Source organism: Aspergillus udagawae (genome assembly GCF_001078395.1).
Source record: "Aspergillus udagawae IFM 46973 DNA, scaffold_6, whole genome shotgun sequence".
NCBI classification, from domain to species: domain Eukaryota; kingdom Fungi; phylum Ascomycota; class Eurotiomycetes; order Eurotiales; family Aspergillaceae; genus Aspergillus; species Aspergillus udagawae.
This window is the reverse complement of record NW_025091269.1, coordinates 164,856-181,955: the sequence shown is the minus strand read 5'-3', so window position 1 is coordinate 181,955 and position 17,100 is coordinate 164,856. Positions and strand designations below refer to the sequence as shown.

General features: G+C 50.1%; 7 protein-coding genes across 7 annotated transcripts; 3 read left to right on the top strand and 4 right to left on the bottom strand.

Annotated features, from left to right (window-relative positions):
• Positions 1 to 82: 82 nt before the first annotated feature.
• Positions 83 to 1,408, bottom strand: Aud_007831 (uncharacterized protein; the record flags this gene model as incomplete). Its single annotated transcript, XM_043292719.1, has 1 exon — positions 83 to 1,408. The coding sequence occupies one exon, from the start codon at positions 1,406 to 1,408 to the stop codon at positions 83 to 85; it is 1,326 nt and encodes a 441-aa protein (XP_043148654.1).
• A 4,151-nt stretch (positions 1,409 to 5,559) lies between these two features.
• On the bottom strand, positions 5,560 to 6,150 carry Aud_007830 (uncharacterized protein; the record flags this gene model as incomplete). Its single annotated transcript, XM_043292718.1, has 1 exon — positions 5,560 to 6,150. One exon carries the CDS (start codon positions 6,148 to 6,150, stop codon positions 5,560 to 5,562), a length of 591 nt encoding a protein of 196 aa, XP_043148653.1.
• A 2,601-nt stretch (positions 6,151 to 8,751) lies between these two features.
• Positions 8,752 to 9,539, top strand: Aud_007829 (bZIP transcription factor; the record flags this gene model as incomplete). Its single annotated transcript, XM_043292717.1, has 2 exons — positions 8,752 to 8,856; positions 9,144 to 9,539. The coding sequence occupies 2 exons, from the start codon at positions 8,752 to 8,754 to the stop codon at positions 9,537 to 9,539; spliced, it is 501 nt and encodes a 166-aa protein (XP_043148652.1).
• A 453-nt stretch (positions 9,540 to 9,992) lies between these two features.
• Positions 9,993 to 11,796, top strand: Aud_007828 (uncharacterized protein; the record flags this gene model as incomplete). The annotated part of the gene is made up of 4 exons (XM_043292716.1): positions 9,993 to 10,467; positions 10,515 to 10,932; positions 10,993 to 11,699; positions 11,750 to 11,796. The coding sequence occupies 4 exons, from the start codon at positions 9,993 to 9,995 to the stop codon at positions 11,794 to 11,796; spliced, it is 1,647 nt and encodes a 548-aa protein (XP_043148651.1).
• A 414-nt stretch (positions 11,797 to 12,210) lies between these two features.
• Aud_007827 (uncharacterized protein) lies at positions 12,211 to 12,894 on the bottom strand (the record flags this gene model as incomplete). Its single annotated transcript, XM_043292715.1, has 1 exon — positions 12,211 to 12,894. The coding sequence occupies one exon, from the start codon at positions 12,892 to 12,894 to the stop codon at positions 12,211 to 12,213; it is 684 nt and encodes a 227-aa protein (XP_043148650.1).
• A 1,430-nt stretch (positions 12,895 to 14,324) lies between these two features.
• Aud_007826 (uncharacterized protein) lies at positions 14,325 to 15,296 on the bottom strand (the record flags this gene model as incomplete). The annotated part of the gene is made up of 3 exons (XM_043292714.1): positions 14,325 to 14,696; positions 14,765 to 15,089; positions 15,136 to 15,296. 3 exons carry the CDS (start codon positions 15,294 to 15,296, stop codon positions 14,325 to 14,327), a joined length of 858 nt encoding a protein of 285 aa, XP_043148649.1.
• Positions 15,297 to 15,595: 299 nt separating this feature from the next.
• Aud_007825 (uncharacterized protein) lies at positions 15,596 to 15,898 on the top strand (the record flags this gene model as incomplete). Its single annotated transcript, XM_043292713.1, has 1 exon — positions 15,596 to 15,898. The coding sequence occupies one exon, from the start codon at positions 15,596 to 15,598 to the stop codon at positions 15,896 to 15,898; it is 303 nt and encodes a 100-aa protein (XP_043148648.1).
• Positions 15,899 to 17,100: the final 1,202 nt, after the last annotated feature.

Here is a 17,100-nt window from a genome sequence, read left to right as displayed (position 1 = left end):
GTTTTCTATCAGATACATCATCACTTATATTCCTCTGCAAGGCGTAACTGTGGGTTCTCGTAAATCGTACAGTGTCGTCAAGTCATAAGCGTGGATCAATAGTATCTTTCGAGGCCATCCAAGGCATTTTGACACTGTCGAGGATGGAAGGGTCGTCATGAAATCTGTCGCTTTTGATGACCTCCTGGACAAACGACAGGTCGCGCTCTTGGATTCCGTCTGTCTGAGGGAGTGCATTGTCAAACACACAAGCTAGAAACCGCAGAAATGCAGACAACGCAGCAACGATAAAACTGCGCTCTTTGTGGTGGACACTGCGCATGACCTCGGCCAGCAGACCTGGCGCATAGTATGGAACAATCGCCACCCCGTCGCCAATGCCATCTACACTGAGCCCATCAGCCAGTCGACGTCTGGTAGACTCTGGTAGAATCTGGAAAGCCGTCTGGAACATCTCAGCCGAATATAGACTATCTCCTCGGCCCATGCAGAGCAGCCGCAGTAGCGTTCGTTCCTCAGCATCTTCGACAGAAAGCAAAGGAAATCCCTTCTCATGGAGCAGTTCCGCCCTGTCCAGCAGAATCCGGTCGTAGCATGCGCGCTCAGTCGGAATGTTTCCTCGCATGAACTCTCCAACAACGTCGATAGCACGTAGATAAGCCCGGGAGACCGACTCCGTCATGATTGCGCATCCTCTCGCATCACGATGGGCAGCCGCACCAGCGACATCGAGCAGCGTCACCATCGCGCGCATTTCGTAGCCGCATTCACCTTCACCTATCGACCGTAGCACAGAGAGACTCGCCGGCGCACACTCACCCTGCACCAGCTGCGAGAGATTAAGCTTGCTTCCGATCTGCAGGCTCTGCATGATCGCTTTCCTGTCGCGTGGGGGAACACCTGCCAGCGCCGGGATGCGGTCTGCTTCCGCAGCATGGTAGACTACCTCGGAATGGTTCGCTTCAGCTTCAGCATCGTCAGCCGTGGCTAAGGTAGAATCTTTGCCGATATCGTCGATGACGATCGCTACCAGTAACGCGTAGGTGTCGTCTGGCCCGTGCAGATTCCGGGTGATGGTTTCCTGCATGCGCTTGAACGTCTCCGGTGCTAATTTGTCTTCTGATTGACCGCGCGTGAAAGACTCGTAGTCGTCTGCCAGAATCCACTTGAGCGCCAGCATGCTGATCAGGGTGCGGTTGACCTCTGCGAATTCTGCGCCGTAGATCAGCGCGGATGGCGTTTTCCCATCCAAGCAGCAGGGAGGCGTGCTTGCGCCGGATTCAACCGTAGCACTAGCATTTCGGAGGTGAGAGAGCTCTGTCGGGAACGAAGATGCGAAAAGATGAATTGCCTTGGTGTCTGAAAGAGTTAAGAATTTCTCCCGCGCGATGACGTCGCGGAGCGTCATTTGAGGGTGAGAAGCAGATTGAGGACACCAGAGAAACCGTAGGGTTGATGAGACAAACGCTTTCATTCTTCTTAGCATTTCTGAATATGCAATCGAGGATATCGGACCATGGTGACGTTTTAAGCAAGAGTTGGCTGTACCAAAAACGCCTCGGGCTGCACAGCCGCACTGCCTGGTCACTAGCCACTTTGACCCTCTTGGAACAACGTCGACTTCGTATTTCATGGGCGCTTAACTGCTGGATCTCAGCCTCCTTCTCTTCCATAGTCGGTGAGAATCCATGTTGAAAATATGATGAGACGAGGATCTGTTGGATTGTTTTGGCAGCAAAAGGCCAATGATGCGAGATAAATATATTTTGGCGGGCGACATCCAATACTACTACTAGAGTGTATGTGAACCGTCGCTGGGCTGTCTACCATCTCATTTTTTTGACCGTCGTAGCTGCAGATGGGTGGTCCTCCATTCCGACCCTGTCATCCAGTGAATTTTTGTTTTTCTCGCCTAGATGCGATCTCCCCGAATTAAACCCCAGAGTTGGCCCTGAACGGTCTGATCAAATCCGCAAGGCTGACTCTACAGGAAGAGAAGACTATGGTTGAGAATAACTATGAAGATATCATTATTCTCGTACTGTTATCTCAGTTCACTCTTACTATGCACTAATCTTGACTCTATTCACTCTCGGTCTCTGAAAATTATTTATTCACCCGCCTACTAAATGCAAGCTACAAACTGAAGTAGACAGTCTCATCTCCATCCTTTACTCTCCTTCCACTCTCCATCTTCCCTCCTTCTTCCACTCTCCATCTTCCACTTCCTGCAGGTACACAGTCCTTCTCAACTCTCACCATGACAGAAGAATCGGCAAACGATGACCCGCAATTTGCGTTTAACTTTGCCGACATACCAGATGACATCAGGAAAGATGAAGGGCCCAAGGTCAAAAGGGTCGAATGGACCAAGAAGGAAGCCCATCGCACGCTTCTCAGATCAGTTATCAAAAATGGCCACCACCATCCAGATGCCTCCCCTGAAGGGGGATATTGCGGTCAACGGCAACTACTTCATGATTAGATTCTTTATTTGTTGCGGCCTGTACATCCTCTCCCACTCGCCAGTCATTGTGGAATGGTACCGCAAGGCACCTAGGTACTGAGTTCGGATATTGACTACCTTGACGTGTCACGAGAACAAGGACAGTAACTAACTCATGCATATTACAGTGCCCCCGTTACAAACAACTACAACTACTATTGCAACCAGGGTTGCAACTGTGTTGGCTCTGCCAACAAAACTGGTCCCGTCAATCCGCCTAAACTGCCACCACCATGCATGTCACCAAGGCCCGGGCTGGGCCGAAAGAGGCAACGAGCCCGACCCCTGATAAATGAGATTCGATGGCCAGCAAGTCCAGCACAAGCAGTGGCGGCGGGTTTCGGCCCACTGTAAGGGCCTCCGCAAGGCTTCAGTCTCCCCCCGGCCTACGCCATCGACCTGGGCGCAGCCCTGCCGGCCGTGATTCGACCCCTGATGACGGTTGGGACGGCCGGAAAGGGGAGCTTCTGCCCTACCATGATAGAGGCCTTTTTTTTTCTCTTATTTTTTGTTTGGTTGTTGTTTTGATTTGTCTTTCTCGTTTTTGCGCTTCGGCGCCAGGCACATAGGCCGGATGGGTGGGAGGGTGCGCTAGTCGCACCGACCTGTATTGCCTCATGTACTTAGTACAATAAGAATCTTGATTTACCACACGCTGTAGAATTTCTCTACTACTTATCCACTGTAGCAGGCACCAGAACAGAGTCGCAGAATGCCTCGCAGATCATAAGTCATATGAATGTCATTGAGATAACCTTGCGTTCATTAGAAGACAATTCTTCCCTTGCTAGTGGCGCAGACTCACCTGTCTATAGGAACTCATCTGTGGTAGCTTTTGTGCTAGCTACTATTCTTGGGAGCTCCGTGGACGGGCAATATTTTGTCGATGCAGGACCAGGCTTTGAGCGTTCCGAATCGGCATGGAAGGACTAATAGTAATAGGAGGCGTATGCTCTCCGCAACTGTATGTGTGCTATCTTCATGGCTTTGTCCGAGGCATATTGGGAATCATATCATGACAAGCTCATTCGAGTCTTGTAAGAACTGATCACATCCGAACACATTGGGCTTTTGGTTACCTGGAAGGACATTCGTAGTCGATGATGGCGGTTCTAGACTCATGCCTTGAGCCATCTGTCTACTACATTGAACTAATTACTCCTTAGGAAAAGAAAGCCGCATTTCTATTAGGCTCGGCATTGTACGCCTATGAAGCGCCATACTCCAAATGGAGATAATTGCTTGTATGAGCTGGTTATTGTCCTATTCAGGAACATTTGAACGTAATAAACAAACATAGAAACAGATTAGAATGCAAGCCCAGGAGCGATCCTAGATGGACGGCGCTACATTCCTGATCGAAGGGGAAGTAACTAGTACTTGCTTTGACGACTGAAAGAGGAAGTTGAAACCTTTGACAGGTAATGTATGTAAGCGATGATGGACAAACATGGAAGCAACGTAGCTAGCCATAAGATCATAATTCAAACTCGTGATACGCCATAATGTAGTGCGAGATGTCTATTCTGCGATTTAAATGAGAATCACTCGTGTCCCCCCGAATGTCAATGTCTTGGGCCGAGACCGACAGTACAGGCTTGTCCGGTTGATCAGCCGAGGTATTCTGGATGCTGAACTCGTCGTGTAGACCGATTTTAAGATAGAGGCCCTGGGACGACCTATGTTCATTAGCTGCGCTGAGGAACCCGAGGATGGTGCAGCTGTTAAGCTAGAAGTTGCAGGGCGCGCCGGGCTCGGGATACGGCTGGAAAACGCACGCTTCTTCTTTTTACGGCTGGAATGCCTCGAACGGCTTGCGCGATGTCTAGAGATCTCAGTCGTCGAGGGCGGAGGATTTGCCACGTCGCTGTAGTCCTGACACGTATTCGAATGTGCACTTGAACGGCTGGTTTGATGTCTAGAGCTCTCAGTCGTCAAGGCCGGAGGATTTGTGACTTGGTTGTCGCTCTGGCGGCGGCTATTGTAGTAACAGTTGCAGGTGCTGCGGTAGCCGTTGTGGTGGTAGTAGTAGTTAACTATAGGGGCGGCATCTTTCACTGCGGCATTCATCCTACAAAGATGAGTCGCTTGTTACCCCGGTGATCCATATTCGATGTACTTCTCATGAAGTGCTACGTACCTTCGTGTAGCTAGGGCCCCGTATATTAGGAGAAGTATCGTTGGTACGAATATACAAGCCAATAATATGAAGAAAGTCTCCATGATCTCCATGATGATTTCAATGTGAATGCCACAAGTCGGATGAGGTCGTTACTCGTTCGACTTGGAAGTGATTGGAGACCTCCGTCGTCACAACCGAGCAAGAAAGGTATCAGTAAAAGGGATAAAGTTTTAGTCTGTATATTACCTTGATATTCGACAAAAAAGAGTAGATGGCTTGGCTGATTGAGTGATCTGGAGGAAGGTAGACGAAAGGTAGGTAGGTATATGTTGCATGTGGTCCACAACAAATCATGACGTATTTTGCTGCTCTCTAAGTCATTGATAGGAACCAAAATAGGTAGTTTTAGGTGAAATGTCAGGCATGTTTTGTGTTTTAGTATTTCTGCAACTCTTTTTAGATTTCAGTTTCTCTGTGGTTACTGTCGGTGTCGAGGTGTAGTTCAGTAGCAAAACATATGACGGAAATGCTTATTCCTCTCTATGTAATATCATGGCATTCTCCAAAATCTACGGCATGATTTACGGTCTCGTAATAGGGAGAATGTGTCAATGGAAATGGTGGAGGAAGAGGATTCAAGCTTGTGCCATAAGGGCATGTGCGTCCATTACCACTGCAATATGCATGAGTTAGCGACTGTTCCTGTTCTTCTTACATCTCTATCAACCTTACTTGCTGTCCCTGCGCGAACACATCGTATGACAGCAATGCTCTTACTGTCTAAAAGCCAGCAAAAATTACAAGTATTGTGAAGAAAATTTCCAGTCATTGCTCACTTCTCAATCCTTCGATAGCTATAGTGATATTCAGGCTATCCTCTTCGCATTTCCGAGCAGATCTCAAAGACGTCGTCAACTTCGCCCCAGGCATCTCAAACATTGGAATGTACGTTCCAGACTAATATAGCGATGGTCTCCATATCCGATTTGTCCAGGACAATGTCCCCTTCGCCAGGATTGGCGGGTCGAAGGAAAAAGTGCTCGAAGGGAAGCGTCAGAGGGCATCCTGTCACGCGAATGGGATCGTTGACTGTCTTCTGGGATATAACAGCCCGCTGAGTTATTTCAGCGACTTTTTTGTTTGCATCCTGTCTTGTTCCCCGTGGGATTAATTCCCATTTTTCGATAGTCACTTCTCTTTTCTTTTGGTGAACAGTAATGTTAAGAGCTGTTTTCACGTCACCACCTGCTTCGAACAGCCACCAGCGAGTGTCATCCGCAAGCTTCGTTCTTGGCTGAGAGTACCTGGCTAGGATTACCACTGTAGGCCACAGGTCAGAACGGGTTTGCGGGAGGTCTTTAGGTCGGTATGTCTGGTCGGCGTGCTTGGTGCGCCCGTTCGATGTAATTGCGACTTGCCCCATCACTTGTAGCTCCAAGTCCAACCCATTCAAGAGCACAAGCTTGCGATTGATCAAAGTATTGAGGGCATTATGTGCCTGTTCATGAGCAGCTGTGGTCATCCTCACAAGAAGTAGAGCAAGATCCGGAATGTATTCGTAAAATGAGCTGCTGAAAAGCTTTTCGCATGGATCAGAGAAAGTCTCTGAGAATGTTTGCTCGTCAACATTAGAAAAAATAATAAACTGGCTTCTATGGCCAGTCATGCCTTCCACAAAGGCAGGATATTCACTATCAAGGACTTTAAGGAAATGCTGTTCTCCGCAGTACTGATATTCACTGGTTGAAGGACTAACATGGAATAGCTGCTGATAGCTATTGTGCCTACCTGCTTTCACTGCCATCATGACTGGGTAGCTGGCTTTGATGGTATCCGCTTGTAGTAAAAGGCAGATGGTGTCGCAGTCAGGGTACTTCTATGGTCATGAGAATCCCAAAGGGGTCGTCCTGGTTACCTTTGTTTGTCTATTGGGTCTTGCAGCAATGATTATGTCTGGAGGTTTGCCATACGAGAGGGCGGCGAAATATGTCATGATTTGTCGTTGGTCACACAAAACATATACCTACCTACTTCGTGCACCTTCCTCCGGAGGTATCAATCCTCATTTAGCCAGGACATCAACTCTTTTGTCGAGTATCAAGTCTATCTACAACTCAGTCGCTGTTCTTCCTCAGTTGTACCAGTAGAGGTCTCCAAGCACTCCCAAGTGTAAGCGAACTCATCCGAGCGTTGTGGCATACAATTAAAGACACGATGGAGGACCTCGCTCTCTACGCACCCTGGGCTATTATGAGGCTATCCACCCTATTCATGCTATTTGGATTGATGTATATCATCCTAGCCGAACCAAGGTATGTAGAAGTTCACGAGAATTATATCGAATATGGATTACCGTGATGAGTAACTCATCTTTATAGGAAGAAAGTCGCCTCTGGGAAATGCACGTGTCAATATCCAGACTGTCAACATCAAAATCCCTGCCGGACCGACGGCGAAGTCGCAAATCCCCCGACCTTGAAAAGCGACGTCCCGAAGCCTCCACCAGCGACAGATCCCTCTATAATTGACTACTACTACCACTACTACTGCTACTACCGCAGCTACCACTATCCAGATGTCTACCTGACCGACAGTGAAGTCACAAATCCTCCGCCCTTGACAACTGAGAGCGTTAAGTCAGACACGAGCCATTTAAGTCCATATCCGACTGCCTGTCAGGACTACAACGATGTCCCAGAGCCTCCGCCTGCGACAGATCCCTCTATAGTCTACTACTACTACTACTTCTACTCCTACTACTACTTCTCTCACTATCCAAATGACCTTCAGACCGACAGTGAAGTCACAAATCCTCCGTCCTCGACAACTGAGAGCTCTAGACATGTCACCAGCCGTTCTAGGCGTTCGGGGCATCAAAAGAAGAGGCGTGCGTTTTCCAGCCGTATCCCGAGCCCAGGGGCTTCTAGCTTAACAGCTGCAGCATCCTTACATTCCTCAGCGCGAGAAGAACAGCGAATGAACATAGGTCGTCCAAGGGCCTCTATCTTGAAATCTGTCTACATGACGAGTTGGGCATCCAGAATACCTCGGCCGATCAATCGGGACAGGCTACACTGTCGGTCTCGGCCTAAGAAGGTGACATTCGGGGAATCCCGAGTGATTCGATTTTACAAATAGACATCCCACACTTCATGCAATGTGGCATGAGTTTGAATTATATTATGACTAGCGACGTTGCTCCCATGTTTGCCCTATCTTTTTTTCCATACAATGTCTGGCATAGTTATCAAGATTGCTCTTGGACTTGCAATTTATCGTTCATCTCTTCTTGAAACTGCAGTTTATCATTCCACGAGTTTATATTCGCTTTATACTCTTGTCAACCAGTTTCGATTCGAAACAGCCTAATGGAAAGTCGGGCCAACTATGAAAGCGGACACCGTCGAGATCAACAATCGACAATTGATTTGCTTTTGCTGAATTGATTTACGTACTTTGATGGTCTGCCAAACTCCTAATAAGACAATGAACAAATGCGCAATATCACCGTCTATTCCTACCGAGTTCTAGCGAGCAAACAATAGATACTAGCGACACGTATATGCAGAATAAGTCCCGCAAAGACATAAGTCATACCAATAAAGAGACAGCATAGGGGGGAGTGTAATCACGGAGGTACTCCGTAGTTTGTTTTCAGTTTAATTGTCGTTATCAGATCTTACCATGCGGCTATGCTATTTACGGACGTGTCTTTCTCTTTACCGTCTGTTTCACCGGTGGATGTCAGATTGGCGATATCAGCATCGTCCAATTGATTCGGCTGAATGGGACGGTACAGGAGGGCACTACAGAATAGTCTGATCTTAATGAGACCCTGACCCACAAGACCACGTTTTCATTCGTTGGTCTTTTTCTCACTGCATTCCGCTGGATTGTCTAAAGTGAACGGCTTCATAAATGCCACCGACTAACTGTTTCGGGGCATGCCTCAGTCCGGTCTGTTTGGTCCATGGCCCTCAAGCTTCGATATGAATATCATATAGACCTATCTCACTGAAAAGTCGGTTGACTTTTCTTCAATATATAAGAGTCCTGAGATCTCCTCCGGCAACAATTCAAATCCCCCAGACCAACTCCCTTCTCTCATTGAAACCACTTCAAGATGGCCCATCGTCCTCAGCAAAGCCCCAGTGCCCTCCATTTTCCCGCCCCCTACATCTCCATCGGCGATGGCACCACCACGCCGTTGGAGTTAGTCTACGCACTGGTAAGTACGCTAACAAATCATTGGCCATCCCAATTCTTACGATAATGTGGTCAAAGGACGAATATGGCGTCCACCAAGCCATCGATGAAACTTGCATGCCACGAGGACTGACTCTGCCAACCACACCTCCGGACTCCAGTACTCAGCAAAGTGAGCACGAAGAGCATAGTCTGGATCCACATATGGTGGACGTGCTGCAGCACGATTGCATAACAAAAAATGTATTTTGGCCCCTTCCGGCCCCCACGTTGTGCACTATCGCTAGCGCTAAGCTGACTCAATCCTAGGTCCGACGGCGCATGCAGAACCGAGAGGCCCAGCGCCGCTTCCGCGAGCGCAAGGACCAACAGCAGAAAACCCTCCAGCAAAAAGCTGAGGATCTTCAAATCAAATGCCAGACTTTGCTGGATCAGTACACCAAGCGGACCGACGAGGTCTGCCGCTTGCTCAAAGAGAACGACGCCCTACGATCCGAGGTCAAGACCCTCCGCCAGCAATGGGAGGTTATCTCCACTATTTTGCACCGGCCGAAAGGTTCCCGCTCCCCGTCTGTTCTTGTGGATGAGGCTTCGCCGTCCCCGTCGCTTTGTTCCTCGGCTGAAAGGTCAAGGAAATTGGATGACTTCTGGCGGCGTCTGGATAATTTCACCGATGATAGGCAGAATTCCTCCAGCCTTAGTTAGTTGTCCATCCCGTCTATGGTCTGACTTGTTTTACTTTTTCACCTATGATGATGATATCCCTATCTCCTTTTTCTTGGCTACATAATCGGAAATGGCTTGTTGAAGGGAATTGGGTGGGATACATGTCCGACTCGACCAGTGCTGCCACATCGCGACTTCTGCCATTACTAACTGTGTATCTAATGCTGACAACTGAATTTACTCCGTCTGGTTGGCTGTTTTTATCACGCTCGTCCTTCCCGACCGGAGAGGGAGGGCTGATTGGGTTACTACGCGATTGTGGCTTGAGCGGTATACATCAACCTGTTTCATCTGCTAACCCGAAACGGGAAATTCGTCCCTTCTATGATTGGGATGGACGGCACTCGCTCATGTAGCCATACAAAAGATACGTGATGAGAGTGTCGGCTCTCAATTCATCAGCGAGCTCTGTTCAGTTATAACACAGTCACCATGTCGTCCGCAGTTTCATCAAAACCATCATCGTCGTTCTGGTCACCCCCGGGAACCGAGGCCTCACCCATGCTCCGTAGCAACTCCAAGCCCACCTTTCTGTTCGTCGACTCGCAGGCCGACAACCCGCAGAATCCATCGGTTAACAAGCAAAAGCAGGCATTTCTCCTGCGAAACTACCACCGAAAGAAGAAACAAGCCTCGATTGAGAGGCTGAAGCCTTCAAAGCCATCGAAACCATCCCAATGTCTTGTCCACGGCGGAACCTCGAATTTCTCGCTAGCATATCCTTGGGATGCCCTCGCAAAAGAGAATGAAGAGTCCCAGTCAGACCGTCCGCAGGGCACTCTTAATCAGGTTGCAAAAATGTCAGAGATGTGGTCTCTGAAAGCGTATCTGAGCCAGGGTTTTGCGGATCCCTTTTCCGCCTCGGCCGTGCAAATGTCCGACTCGATGAATCTGTATTTTCATCACTGTATGAGCTGCTCACGGTTCAATGAATAGACACGCTGACGAATCTAGTCCGGATTCACACCATCGCCTCCTGTTATCCCCTTGACTCCACCCGCATGAGCATTTGGTGGTGGCAGCGAGCAATCTCCCAGCCGGCTCTGCTCCAAGCGCTGCTCTTCCTCACGGCGGGACACCACGCAACCCTCGAATCCAACAACGGAGTCTCCTCCACAGCCATCGAAAAATCAATCAAAGACTCCCTCCGTCTCCGCGGGAACACCCTCAAAACGCTGAACGATATCCTGCAAGATCCCATAAAAGCCGTCGCAGAGTCCACCACCCTCATCGTAGCGTCGCTGGTGGCCATCGAGGCTGTGGATGCCAACTTTGAGGCTGTGCACGCACACATGAAAGGTCTAAAGAGACTCATCCATCTCCTTGGCGGCCTCGACGCCCTGGACCACATGACCCTCTCCAAAATCTACCAGTACGTCCAGTTCCATTTCCCCATCAAGACGAAGAGACGGAAGTGACAAAGCTTGTGCAGGAGCGATGTCAAAAGCGCAGCCCTCCAAAACTCCCGTCCCACGTTTCCCATGTCTGCTCGCTGGCGTAGCGAAATTCTCCAAGAATTAACCCTCTTCCGTTCAACGGAACACCTTCGCGTCTCCAAGTCTCTCGACGCACTGGGGAGCCGCTTCTTCGCCGCACCGTGGTACACAGCCTTAGAAAACACCATGAAGACGTTCGTCCAGATCCTGCGGCGCCTAATCATTTACTTCGAGACCGCGCAGCAGCAGCCCTCGATTGTCCTGCCGACGGACAACGACCTCTTCTTGGTGTTTGAGCACCAGCTGCTATCGGCCGTGTATGAGACCGGTACGACTCTGTTGCAGGAGCCACTACGCTTGTCTCTGCTGATCTACCTGAATCTGCGGATCTGGCATTTCCAGGCCTTTCCGTTCATGCAGTTCATGGTCGAGGCTTTGAGGAGGAGTCTGGTACCGGCGTACGGACATGTCCAGTCCACCGCGCCGGATCTCCTCTTCTGGATCCTGTTCATCGGAGGGATGGCGTCGCAAGGATATAAATGTCACCCCTGGTTCGTCAGTCGGTTAACGGACATGGCGCGTCGTCTGGATTTGGTCGAATGGGAGGAAGCGAGGGAAACGCTAGGTGGGTTCTTCTATACCGATCAGCCGGGCGAGAGAGGCGCAGAGAATCTGTGGAACGAGGTGCTTCTGATGGAGAGTTGTAAGTACTTATATGACCTTGATCTGAGCATGCGGCTAACGTTATGGCAGACCCGTACATCGCCCCAAAACCGACATACCAAGTCCTCGTGTTATGATGCTTTGAGAAGAGAGCCACTGAGGATTGACAGCACCCCGTCCCAAAGCCGCGTCCACTTGAACACCGGGGGCTGCCAATCCCTGACTAAGGGTCTCAGACGGGTGCCGATCTCCTCCCCCACCTGGTCGGCCACCTTGTCCAAGACCCTCCCAACAGCCTTGCACACGAACCAGGCTAGGAAGAGGACCGGGACGATCCAAACATACTCGAACTCTACAAGAGCCGGCATGTTAAAAATGAAAGTAAAATTGATGATAAAATTGTAGGAAGAAGCGAGTGTTGTGTAAAAGAATGTTAGGATAACAGTTAGAAAACAAAAGAGAAGAAGACAACAACTCGACAGCGACAAGAAGCTGCATGTTCTGTTCAACTCAAGCTTAAGCCAGGTAAAGGAAGGCGCTCCCCAATAACCTCAGAACATACCCTCATCAGGTGCTGGAGGAAGGCGCGGATGGGGAGGTCGACGACGACCGCTCCTGATGCAACAGGCACACTCCTCGGTACAATGTCCATAGACTCCATGGACTTCCTCTTGATCTTCTGAAGGACGCAGATATGTCAGTAGAGGTTTCCTGCAGCAGCCGCACGTCTGCCCACAGCAGCCTCCGAGATCCGCGCATTTCTCCTGGTCCCATACCCAAGCATAAGGCCGGCCATGGCGGTCTTTGTGTGCACGGAGAAGCTGCAGCTTCTCCAATTCATATTCACTTTGCCATGACTCCTGCATCTTTCGCAACCCGGCTGCATTCTTCCAGTAGTCGACCGTGAGGTCCTGGACGGCCTTTTGGAAATTCTCTCGCTGCGTCTGGGTGATATAACCCGGTGGACGCTTCTCCGTGACAGCCGGATCCTCCTCGTCTCCCGGTAATTGCATCAAACGGTGTCGCCGCTGGAGGATAGCGAAACCGCGTGCCTCTTGCTCCAAAAAGGGGTTGACCTGATTGTTCAGGACGTTGATCCGCCGCTGCGTTCCTCGCGTTCTTGGCTCGGCCCAGGACCAGTCACTCTGCCATCGTTTGTGGGCCGACCTGAATTTCCGTTCGCACTTGGGCGTTTCCTCCTCCCCGTCCTTCCTGTTCTTGCGAAACAAAAACATCTTTCTTTGTGTGCAGATTTCCTATGTGAGGTGATTGTTGAGCGAAAGTTACGGACAAGATTTGGCAGCTGTTTGGTGTTCTGTCTATAGGTAGTATGAGGTCAGCATGAGTCGTGCATTTCATTCTTGAGACCATTCCTTTTCGGAATCCGACATTCAGACTTGAGATCCCTAACTTGGATCATATGTGTCTGCAATCGCTTGATTGGACAGTTATTAGATTCTTGTTATATATTTATTACAGAATATAACCAAGACTCTTACGATGTACCAGAAGTGCATGTGTCAACATTACATTCGATGGACGACTAAAAATTCAGTATGCCAATGCAAAGGCCACCTGGCCAAACACTTCGTTACATTTTCCTTTTGTCCTCCTTGTTTTCATTTTTGTCGTCGTCGTTGGAGGAGGAGGGCAGAGGTGCCCGCAGGCACGCACACACACCTGCAGCCAGGGCAGGGGCCGGTGCCACTATAATAAGAATCAGTCAGTAAACTGTTCGAGAAATCCATGAGTATAGGAGGTTGGCGATGGCACTGCATTAGCCCTGGCTTTATAGTAAAGTAGGTAGTACATTGCTATGCGGACAGAGTTGTCCGTGTGCCGACGTCCTACTCACCAAGCCTAGAAACTCCGAATGCCCTGTAGAACAACCGAAATCAAAGGCAAGACCGTGCGAACAAGGAAAGACTCATACATAAAAGGAAGATGCGTGGACGTTGTCTCGTAGATGTGAATCTGTCTTATCAACACCGCACTGTGAGGTTCACCCCACGACCGGACTGCTGTATACTGAACTACCCTCTATCGGAGAGCTCATCGGGACGGGGAGATTTGATGTCACTAGCACTCTCTATCTTCCTGTTGCGTGTTCTTCTCCTTGGCTGCTTCAAATTGGACTAGCGGTCCTAGCTGTATCATGAAGTCTGCGGCAAGCGCGCAGAGCTTATTCAGAAGCGAGCATTTAATACTATCTAACCTGGGCGGGCCGTCGGTAAACTGCCTAAGGTACTCCTGATCTCCCCGGAATGTCTCAGGTAAAGCTTTTTTTGGGTCGGTGTGACGCCCCTGCCGGGCTTTGGACCCGAGAAGAGGCCCTTGCCGAAGGTTTGTGGAAAAACAAGACTTTGATTATACTATTGTACACGAAGCAACATAGGCCTGTGCGTAGCGCACTTTTCGTACCCATTCGGCCTACGTGCCTTGGCGCCGAAGCGCGAAAACGAAAAAGACAAAAGAAAAGAAAAGAAAAGAGAAGACCGCTATCAAAAAGGGCAGAAGTGCTCCTTTGTGGCCGTCCCAGCCGTCAGCGGGCGCCCCCTCGCTATCCCAGTGTACAGACTTTCCGCCATAGAACTTGCATTGTGCACCTCTCGAATGCCATATACAATTCGCGCAAGCACCGGCGAAAAGCACGCGCCATTTGCCATCAGCGTTGGACACTTCGTGCGCTGCGACGCAAGACTGAAACACGCCGCCGTTCTTCGCACTGACTGCAAGGTTCGCTGGCTTCTTCTCCACGAGCTTGGAGAAGTACCGCGTCGCGATGCCACCGATTCTTTAGCTCCTTCTGATGTTCTTTACCATTTTTGGTTGCCCAATCAACAGCACTGACGGGATCCAGAAGCACGACACAACTACGCTGGGTACGAGTGAGTTTAGACTTGACCTCTCGCTCCGCAGCACGAACTGCACCGGTTCGACCGGCAACGTTGAGCGGCATATCTTTAACGGAATCAGGAACAGGAGTGTAGTAACCGAGAAGCTGCAAGAGACGAACACGACTTGAGAATGAAAGGGACTGTAATAGTCCATCAATTTGAACGAACAAAAGTTGGGCCAGGGGATCTAACATCGAGGCTTGTTTACAAACATCTCGCGTGTGCGCGGCCGCCAGGGCTGCGCCCAGTTCGGTGTCGTAGGCCCGGGGACTCTGGAGCCTTGCGGAGGCCCTTGCAGTGGATCGAACTCTACTGCCACTACTGGTGCTCGACTTGCTGGCCGTTGATAACGCTGAATCCCTTTTTCAGAGGCCGGGCTCGTGGCCTCTTTCGGCCCGGCCCGGGCCTTGGTGGCATGCGTGGTGTTGGCGGCTGTGGAGGCGGGAGGAAGCTTGGCGGGAGGAGGATTGGTGGCAGAGCCAACCCATTTGCAACAATGGTTACCATGGTGGTAGTTGTTCGTAACAGGACCACTGTAATAGGAATGAGTTGGTTACTGTCCTTGTTCTTCTTGTGAACCGGTCATGGTAGTCAATATCACTCACCCATATTTGTGGTGGGCAAAAGCCGAGGAATCGGTTCTCAATTGACAGTTGTCTGGTCTGCCCCTGGTAGTTGATGAGGTGCTCGTTGATCAATCCGCACAGATATCGAAACTTGGACGACCCGTTCATGACCATGTCTAGGTTATCACTGATTGGGCACTGTCCTGGGTTACGATGCCATCCTAGTCGGTCGAGATCGTTTTAAGAAAATGCGAGATTCTTCATACCACCTAACTGGTCAGCAAGGTCAAGAAGCCCGGGTAAGCTCGTGAGGATCCGCAGCTGCCCAAGCTTGCGTAAGCCTACTGCAGAGAGTTAAAATCATTTTCTCCCAGCCATCCGCCTGAGCCTGCTGGGCAGCAGCTCTGATCCGGTCCAGTTCGCTGGACACTGCAGAATCCATTGGTCTGATAGTATCAAGATAAGACGCTGGGATGGGGCAGTCCACGTCCATCCTCTTGTATGGCTGGCGGCCCCGAGTGGGCGCCGGCGAAGAGGACGTGCCGCCTGTGGGGGGCGAGGAGGACGTTCTGCCTGTGGCAGGCGAGGAGGAAGCGCCATGCTGGTGGGATGCCGGAGGGCCGGAGGAGGGGGCCGGAGCAGAGCCCGAGCCCGCAGACGGGCGGCCGAAGGCCCAGGGGAGCCAGCGAGAAAGCCAGGCAGAGATGTGGCGACAGGAGGATGCCCCTTTAGGGACGCACACACATCCAGCACAGTGCGTGCCGTTGGTGCTGTGAAGGCTCCAGTTAGTGATTATCCTTGCTCTTCATAGACACAGTCAAGGTAGTCAGTTCAGAACTAACATAATTTTTTGCCTATAACGGGCGACCATTACTGGTGACCATCCCATGGCCACTGTGAAAATGCAGGCCCATAGCCAAAAGGCTATCCAGCCGCCGCTGAAACTGAGGTCGGCTTTATGTTCGGAAAAGAAACGCTCATTGTAGGTTTGAATGGGCTTTGATTCATAAACCTCGAGGCCCTTGTTGACCCGTGGCGCCGAATTGAAAAGTTGGAGGAGGGGGAGGAATATTATTCGACATTCTGCCATAAGGCCACATGCCACTGCAATAGGCATGAGTTAGTGGCTGTTCTTATTCTTCTTGGATACAGTGAACTGACCCATAGTGGTGGTGAACGATCTCGGTTACCACTGGTAACCAAAATAGCGAGCAGATTAGAATGGCGACGATGCCGGTGGCATCAAAGCCAATCTCTCCTTTGATGCCGCAAATGTCGACCCAGTTGCCCATGCATCTGCTTTGGGGCCCTCAGGCCTTCCACGGAGTCTGGCAGTTGAGAAGATAAGTTAACAAGGCGATCAATTCATGCTACTATCAGAATACGTACCTTACTGTGACCAATGCTGCACCAGCAGTACCGAAAAAGAGGAAAGCAATTGTGACAATTGTATAGATACCCAGTATCAGGAGCCACGAGGCGGTACTTGTAGGCTAACAGAATCGTCGAACCTAAACACGCCGCCATTAAAGTCGTCAGCCTATGCTTTCACAATCAGAGTTAAGACGAATGGTTTACCTGACCACCGCGGGAGGCTCCCACTTTAGCACAGGGTGCTGCCAATCCCTGACAAAGGGTCTCAGCCGGTTCGAGGCCTTCCAAGAGCCTTACAAACGAACCAGGCTACGAAGAGGACGGGGACGATCCAAACATACCTATACTCTACAAGAGCAGGCATGTTTAAAAATTGAAAGTATAAAAATTGTAAAATAAGCGAGTGTAAAGTAGCGAATGTGGGATAACAGCTATTGAAGTTGTCAACATACGCTTTCACATTCAGAGTCGAAAGGATTCCTCACTTGATCAGCGTGGGAGCTTCCCACTTTAGCACAGGGTGCTGCCAATCCCTGACAAAGGGTTTCAGTCGATTCAAGTCCTTCCAAGAGCCTTACAAACGAACCAGGCTAGGAAGAGCACC